The sequence below is a fragment of the Coffea eugenioides genome, unplaced genomic scaffold (assembly GCF_003713205.1).
Source record: "Coffea eugenioides isolate CCC68of unplaced genomic scaffold, Ceug_1.0 ScVebR1_763;HRSCAF=1494, whole genome shotgun sequence".
NCBI classification, from domain to species: domain Eukaryota; kingdom Viridiplantae; phylum Streptophyta; class Magnoliopsida; order Gentianales; family Rubiaceae; genus Coffea; species Coffea eugenioides.
In genome coordinates, this window is record NW_020864631.1 from 1 (window position 1) to 9,001 (window position 9,001).

The window sequence follows — 9,001 nt, forward strand, 5'->3', positions numbered from 1 at the left end:
CAATGATTGTCCAAAAATTTTATTGCTGAAAAAGTTTGAAACAAAATTTCTCATTCAATTTACGATACAAATGAGAAGAGAGAAACTTGTAAAGAGCTCCACATATACACTTTTTGTCTCCTTTTCTTTTTGGAACAAAATGTGTTAACAAATCAAATATACAAAATTTTCCTTTGGAAAACAATTACAACATCTCTCAGAGGCTTTAGCGTAGAGCTTCCAGATAGATCATTTATGTTTTCATTATAGGACCTGCCCAAGAATCAAATAATACTTTCTGAACTTTATCGGATCAAAAATTGTTATCCAATATAGGGAAATATTTTCACCTTATTGAAACATTTTTATGAATGCAGGGGAGGGGGAAAAAAAGAAAAAATACCCCGAGTTAGTAGGCAAAACTGCAAAATCGGTATGCATGTCCTATGGGGGAGCCCTTTTGTGCCAAGGGTAGGCCTAGCATGAAAATGCAATCCTCCAGAGCAGGCACTATACCATACCTGATGGATCTGATCAACTCATTGAGTGAAAAAATAATTTGAAAAAATTTGGCCCATTGGAATGAGAAAAGACGTTGGTCAAAATAAGGACCTCGTCCGAAGGGATTGATCACTTTTGATCGATACAAGAATTTGCAAAAACGCACGGGTTTGACCTTGACAAACTTCCTATCGAAGAGATTGGAATTCGTTTTGACAACTTTTCTCAGTGAAGCACAGGTCAAAACTCCAACTGATCAAATGGCTGGATGCAACGGATGTTTTTCTCAAAATCGACTAGGTTTTTCATTTTTGAAATTCGACATTGAAACCCTAATTGGTCAAATGAAATTGACAATTTATTAAAAATCGACCGGATTACCCTAAAAAGGGAAACAGGTCAAATGAATGGAATGAAATTTAATTTATCCAAAATTAATCAGATCACCCTAAAAAGGGTAAATTGATCAACTAGACTGAACGAAACTTGATTTATTCAAAATCGGCTCGGTTGCCCTAAAAATGGGTAAATTGGCCAAATGAATGAAATTGAACTAGTGATTTATTCAAAAATCGGCCGAATGACCCTAAAAAAGGTAAATCGGTCAAATGAATTGACGATTTATTGAAAAATAGACCAGGTGACCCTAAAAAGGGTAAATTGGTCAAATGAATTGACGATTTATTGAATGAATTGGCAAAATGAATTGGTTGAATTGTCCGGCCATTGGTTATTTCAAAATTATTGAGGTGCATTAGTCTATGACCTTCTAGAAATCAAATTTTGGCCTCAATTTCTTTATCGTCTCGATAGGAGGAATCATTTGTGAATTTCTTCAAAACAATGTCCTTTACGCAAGGGATTTTTACCAATTTTTGATAAAATGGCCAAAAAGTGATTATTAGATGCTCATATTCCAAAGATCACTCTATGAAAATGATCGGATCCTACCTTACCTTGTGCACTACCCCTTTGGATGGTACAAAATGTAAACGTGCAAGTCTCACTGGATTAAATATCCGAGACACAAGGTGGTTTATTCCTAAACACGGGATTCCCTATGTGGCATTCCCTTTCTATGGTTTATGCATGATGCCAGTTATTAAAGCGATGTAAATATGTGACAAATATGGCCTAAAGGACATAAATAATGCGTCGATGGGGAAAAGGTCTAAAATGAAATGTATTTATTAAGTATAATGACTGAAATTTAAACATGTGAGTTATCTAGTGGGTGAGTCACTAAAAGAGTGCCAAAGAGGCCTCTTATTGCTATGGCACATGAATGCAGGCCAAGAAAACAAAGAAATGGTTAGTGCAATTGATAGTACACATAACACATTGGGAGCAATTAAGAAAAGAAATACAATAAAAGCAAGTAAAAGGGGTGGAACCCCCTCCCTCGTGCCTAATGTGCTTAAAAGGGTGAGGCTGACTCTAACCTAGGCAAACTCTAACATGGATGCATGAGGCTGGGGCTCACTAATGCAACTAGACTCGATAAGCTCAGGTCCCCGAGCCTTCAGACTTAGAAACCAAGGGTCATCAATCCCAAGGTTCTTTGTCGGTGGCTCGAGCGATTCCCCAGACATTGCTACGCACACGTCGTGTCACGGCCACATGTCTGAGTGAATCTATCAAAAATCCTTAATCTTCGACTAAAAGCTAAGGGCTATTAACCCAAAGCTTAAAGTGGAAGATTAAGTGACCCCTCGGATCGTGCTACGCACACGTCGTGTCGCGATCACACATCCAAGTAGGTCGCCTAAAATCCTAATAGGGTGGAGTGGCGTGACAAGCCACTAAAAGAAAAATAAAGGAGGGATAAATAAATAAAGCGTATGCACGTATGCTAGTGCTCGTTTGGAGGGGAGGGATCAAGAACCCACGCGAGGCTCTAGGGTATATCCCCCCACCCAAATGCAATGCAAAGCGCGAGATAAAACAAGTAAAATATACATCCAAACAACCAATCATACATACGTGAGTGAGGGAGTAGTTTGATACGCGTGCAAGGCCAAAAGTCCTAAAAATAGAAAAATGCAACCCTAATATCCAAATGCTATGCATAAAAAGGGTAGAAAAGGGAAAAGAATGGTCAAATCAAATGCTTGGACCCACTTAGGAAATCCCCAGTGGAGTCGCCAACTGTCGCGCCCCACTTTTCGAATGTGTGTTGTGGTGTGAGTGTGCGTGTGATATACATGTGAACGTGTGCGAAATGAAAAGTAAAAGGCCATGGGACTTAAGAATGCGACGATTTGGCCAAGTGAAGTTCAAAAAGGGTTTTTTAATGAAAATGGAGTCGCCACTTGGTATCGAGTTAGGGTGTACCAAGTCACCCAAAAATGATTTTTTGTTTTTGAATGAAAAAAGTAAATAAACCCTTTTAAAGAACTTTTTGGGTCTACGTAACCAAAAGAGGGATCGGGGGTCACATTTGACGAAGGGGAAGGCAAGGATAAAAATCCAAGGCACCCCTTCGACCTAGCCAAGGCTAGTTGCGTGACTTAAACCAATTTTTCCCTAATTTTTCTACCCAAGGTATGTATCGCGTGTTGGATATGTCTATATGAATGCAAAACCCTAGACCTAAGGGTATGGGGGGAAATTTCTCTTCAAAGGTTGAGTGGTGCCAATCACATTAGTTGTGAAGCCCAATAATGATCCTTTTGGAGAGGTCACACCTAAACCTAAATGACGTAAAAAATGAGTGGAATGCATGCCATGTGAAAGTGTGAGTTTGTGTGAAGTGGGAAGATTGATAAAATACGATACAAGTGGAGGTGTGCAAATGTCTTTGAATGCAAATATATACTCCAAGTGCAAGTGGGCAAAAAATGCATGTATGCAATTTAAAGAAAAGTGCGAAAGTGTCGGTGTGCAAATGAAGATGAAAGTACTCGTGTGCGAGTGAAGATAAGAGTGTTCGTGTGCAAGTGAAGATAAAAAAGTGTTCGTGTGCAAGTGAAAGTGATAAAAGGGTGCATGTGTGCAAATGAGACAAAAGTGAAAGTGTATTGATAGAGTGGATTGAGAATGCATGAGCTTAGGGAATTTATGCATATTGGGTACGGGGAGACCTAAATCGTGACTCAATTTGCCCTTTGATAGAGGGAATACAAGCGTGCTAAGGCTTAGAAAAAGCCACACTCGTCTATATCCCATATTTAAGGGGACTCTTCAGGCAAATGTACCCTAACTAGCATGAGATGCAAAGAATCCTAAAATTAGGGAAAAGGGGCTCGAGGAGCATGCCAAATGATAAAACTAAGAAAAATGCATGACATGTAGTGAACATGCAAATATGCACTAACAAAAAGGGATGGCCTAATGAGCCACAACTAGCATTGGACTAGTGTGGTGACGTACATTCATCCATTCCATTCATTCATGGTTATGAAAGCAAGTAGACATGCCAAAACGCTCGTAAACACGTAGCACGTAGCACTTAGCATGCTCGACTAGATGCAAGAGCCTACTAAAGCAATTAAACATGTAGCAACAAAAACAAGCAACCAAGGGGAAGGGGAAATGGACCAGATGCTCTACGAGCCCTAGCTATTACAAGCCAAGAGGTGTACACATACCCCATGAAACATAAAGGGAAAGGGTGAATGGACCAGATGCTCTCCGAGCCCTATCTATTACAAGCCAAGAGGTGTACACATACCCCATGAAAGCATAAAGGGGAAGGGGAAATGGACCAGATGCTCTCCGAGCCCTATCTATTACAAGCCAAGAGGTGTACACATACCCCATAAAACTTAAATAAAAGTAAAAACAAGCAAATGCAGGCAAGGAGGTAAGGAAAGCGGAGTAGGCATGCATATTCACATAACACGTAGGAGCACGTAAGGCTAAATGTAGTGCAAATGAGGGATAGAGTGTACCTCCCTTGAATTGACGCCCCAATGAAGTGGAATTATTCAATTACCCTCCAAAATAATAAAAAGGTCAAGGCACCACTTTATTTAAGAAAAATTAAAAGAAATGGGCAAAACAAGGCTCACCTAGTCATAAGGTCCCTAAAGCCATAACTTAAGTGCAATTTAAACTAGGCATGGTAATTAATTAAAACAAACAAACAATGAAGTGGCACAATTTAAAATTAACAAGGACCAAAATGATGAAATTCTCTAATTGATTGGGTCATAGTGAAATAAGGAGAGACTTGGGGGGTTAAAGTCCAATTTTAGAATTTATTTCATGCATGCATACGTAAAGAACTTAAAATTCTGCAACTAAAAGGAATGAATTCTGCTGACTTTTTGTCCCAAGCTTGCGGCAATGTCCAGATGCAATTCTATCCGTTTACCATGGAAACAAAATTATCAACTAAACCCACAACTTCATGGTGGGATTGAAACAAACAAAATTGGAGCTGACCAGCAAAAGAAAAACTAACAGCAAAAGAAAGAAAAAGAAAAAATGCAGCAAAACCTTCGACAATCAAGAACAGGCGCACACTACTGCCTTTTCCTTTCAAGTAAAGATTCCAGATTTAATCCAGAACTATTCATCTAGACTTCAACTTAAATTGAGCAACGAAACTACATGATGATCACAATCCAATGGCCAGAAATTTGGAAAGATCTTATGCAAAAATACTGGAAAAATATGCAAAAATCTGAAGAACAAAACTGCTGCAACTTTCTTTGTTCATTCAAGACAAATTTCATGCAAACAGGTTCACTGAATACCAGGATTTTAACTCTCAGCTATCAACTAAAACAATAGCTAGACTTTGTTGCAGGTCCAAAGCAAAGAATCTAAGCAAACCGTCAGGGATTAAAAGGAACTAATCAACAAAAGAATGGAAAAAGTGCAGCAGAAATTTTTCTTTGCAACTTGCTGTGCTTCATTACCGAAACATTACCAGCCAAACCTCAACTTTTGAATCAAATGATCATAAGACATTCCCCAAATCAACAACCAAGCCAAATAAGACACTCATTGCAAGATCAAATAAGAAAATTCAGGTTGATGACTGCTAAAGACACAAAGGGGCGGCAGAAATTTTATAACAGCCCAAACAAAAATGCAGCAAAACTCTTCTCAATTCTCTGTGATCTTACAACTTCATTAGCCATTCAGTGAGCTTACATTAGATTCCAGAATCATCATAAAACGTTAGCTTAGACATGCAAACCAAGAACTCTAACAAATCCAGATTACATCAATAAGGACCAAAGATATAGCCTTTCCAACAAGATTATCAAGCATCTGCTTGGCTCTTCAACTCACGGACAAGATGGGCAAGCTTTTTGAACCAAATAAATGAGAGGAGGGAATGGGAAACAAAAAGGGACCGGTCATGAACAATTAAATGACGTTCATTTCTAGCTAAAATGCAAATTTTTAGATGTCTTAAAAGAACACAAACAGCATGCGATTGATGCAAGACCCATAACAGAGCAAGAACTCAGATTTCATATGAAATGACAATAGACAAACAAAAGGGTGAAGGTTACCTATTCACTGCCGTTGGAGTTGAAGCTTCATCCTGGGTTCGACGACAATAGGGAAACAGCTTCTGATGAGGAAATCTACTGGGGATGTTCAGCCTCCTCCTTGTTTTCTTTCAGTTTGCAGCCGTCCCTCTCTTCCCAGTTTTCTCCTTGGTCGTCCCCGTTTTTCGTTTGCAGCCCTCTACCCTCAGCTGTTACTCCTAGCCCCTTGTTTCTACCTACAGCCCGTCAACTCTCTCAACCTCCCCCTTTGCCTCCCCGATTCCCTCTCTCGTTTTCTTGGATCTTCTAAGCCCTTTTTCTTCCTATCACCCCTAACCCCAACTCTCTCTTTCAGTTTTTCTCTCGCTGTCCCCACTCTCAATCTCTCAACTCTCAGTTTTTCTTTTTGCCGTTCTTACGCTCCCCACGATGAAGCTCACTCTGTTGGTTCTCTCCCTAAAGCCCGCAGCCTTTCTTTCTTTTTCCTCTGCTGTTTTTCTTTTCCCTCACCGAGCTCCCCTCTCTTGCGGCTACCTTTCAGCTTTCCTTTTATATCCCATGATAACCCTAAACTTCAAGCCAGCTCTTCTATATTTGCAGCCCAAGGAGCTGCCGAACATTTCTTTGCAAGCTGCGAAAAACGCAGCTTGCTGCCGCGTATCACTCTTCTTTTTTTTTTTTTTTTTTTTTTTTTTTTTTTTACTTTCAACTTAATAAATATAATAATAATAACAAATTGACAAAAACCAGGTAATAATAATGAAAATAATTTAAAAACAACAAAAATGGCCATTTTTCCATCTTTTTCTACATTTTCTTTTTTCTCCTTTTTTTATGATTTTTCATTTCCATTTTTCTTTCAAGAAAGCATTGAATAAAAACCAAAATGACTAAAACATATTTTTGATGTTTTCCTTTTCTTTTTCAAAAAACTCTATGCTAAGCTTAAAAACTAAAAAAACTAAAAACTAAAAACTAAAATCTAAAACTTAAAAGTGATTAAAAACCTAAAATGACAAAATAAAAATAAATAGACAAACTAAAAGGGCAAAATGAATAAAACTAAAATAAAATAACAACTAAAAAATGCAAAACACACAACAATGAACTAAATGCAAGCGATCTAAAATAAAAATCATGAAGTAGATGCCACATACAAATTATTCAAAATTTGGTGTCTACAATGATCCACCGGGAGATGGAGGTCTACGTGGATGACATCATAATCAAGTCTAAGAGGGCAGAGGACCATTTGGTTGATTTGAAGAAGTTATTCGAAAGATTGCGGAAGTACAATTTGAAGTTAAATCCTGCGAAATGCGCCTTTGGAGCACCTGCGGGTAAGCTGTTGGGATTCATTGTTAGCAAGAAGGGCATAGAAATAGATCCGGCGAAAATCAAAGCAATTCGAGATATGCCAGTGCCGAAAACTCAGAAGGACGTGAAAAACTTCTTAGGGAAGATCAATTTCATTGGGAGGTTCATCGGCCAACTAACTGCCACATGCGAGCCGTTGTTCAAATTATTGAGAAAGAATGTGCCGTTGTATTGGAATGAGGAGTGCCAACAGGCTTTCGACAAGATTAAAGATTATTTGTTGCATCCACCAGTTTTAGTGCCACCCAAACTGGGCCGACCTTTGATTATGTATTTATCTGTACTCGATGGAGCAGTAGGGTGTGTTCTAGGTCAGCACGATGACTCTGGGAGGAAAGAACAAGCCATTTACTATCTAAGTAAGAAGTTCACACAGTACGAAGCTAATTATTCATTCATTGAGAAAAGCTGTTGTGCATTGGCCTGGGCGGCTCAAAAGTTGAGACACTACTTGTTGAGCCATACCACTTATCTTATTTCCCGATCTGATCCTCTGAAGTTTCTTTTGGAGAAGCCGATGTTAACCGGACGCCTGGCCAAATGGCAGATAATTCTATCAGAGTTCGACATTGTTTTCACTTCACAAAAGGCGGTCAAGGGGCAAGCTATAGCTGATCATCTGGCGGAAAATCCAAGGGATGATGATTATCAGCCACTTCATACTTATTTCCCTGATGAGAAAGTTTTATTCGTAGGCGCTACAGATGATATGAGTGAACAAAGCCCTGAATGGAGGCTTTTCTTCGATGGAGCTTCGAATTCCCTCGGAGTTGGAATTGGAGCTGTTCTGGTTTCACCCGAAGGGAAACATTACCCTGCCGCTGCCAAATTGCAATTTGCCTGCACAAACAACATGGCTGAATATGAAGCTTGCATTTTTGGTCTCAAAATGGCTTTGGAAATGGAAATCAAAGAGTTGATAGCTTTCAGCGATTCAGATTTGCTTGTACATCAAACCTTGAAACAGTGGATAACCAAAGATTCAAAAATTCTGCCCTACCATTGCAGTCTGCTTACTCTGGCCAAGCAATTTCGAAATTTGGAGTTCAGACATCTTCCACGTGCCCGAAACGCATTTGCCGATGCTTTGGCCACTTTAGCTTCTATGATCCAATATCCTGATGAATTGAGGATCGAGCCAATTCCGATTCAACTTCAAGACAAACCTGCCCACTGTTGGGTTGTAGACAAGTCCTCCGACAATGTTCCGTGGTATAATGATCTTAAGGAGTTTCTCAAAACAGGATCTTACCCTCTGCATGCTAAGACAAAGGACAAGAATTTTCTGCGTAGAATGGCTTCAAAATTTTTCTTAAATGGAGAAGTGTTATACAAAAGAACCTCAGATTTGAACCTTTTAAGGTGCATTGATGAGGATGAAGCTCAATATATGATGAAAGAAGTGCATAGTGGCGTTTGTGGACCTCACATGAATGGCCATTTGCTAGCGAAGAAAATCATGAGAACCGGATACTTCTGGCTTACTATGGAGCATGATTGTATAGATTTTGTCCGGGGATGTATAAAATGCCAAATGCACGGTGACATTATACGCGCTCCACCCACTGAACTGCATAGCATGACCGCCCCATGGCCCTGTTCAATGTGGGGTATGGACGTGATTGGTACAATCGATCCTCCCGCTTCAAATGGACATCGATTTATATTGGTGGCGATCGAGTACTTTACCA

General features: G+C 39.4%; 1 protein-coding gene across 1 annotated transcript; it reads left to right on the forward strand.

Moving 5' to 3' along the window:
* Positions 1–8,199: 8,199 nt before the first annotated feature.
* On the forward strand, positions 8,200–8,599 carry LOC113758840 (uncharacterized protein Mb2253c-like; the record flags this gene model as incomplete). The annotated part of the gene is made up of 1 exon (XM_027301565.1): positions 8,200–8,599. A coding segment is annotated over exon 1 (400 nt), but the record flags the coding sequence as incomplete, so codon positions are not given.
* Between the last annotated feature and the right edge of the window lie 402 nt (positions 8,600–9,001).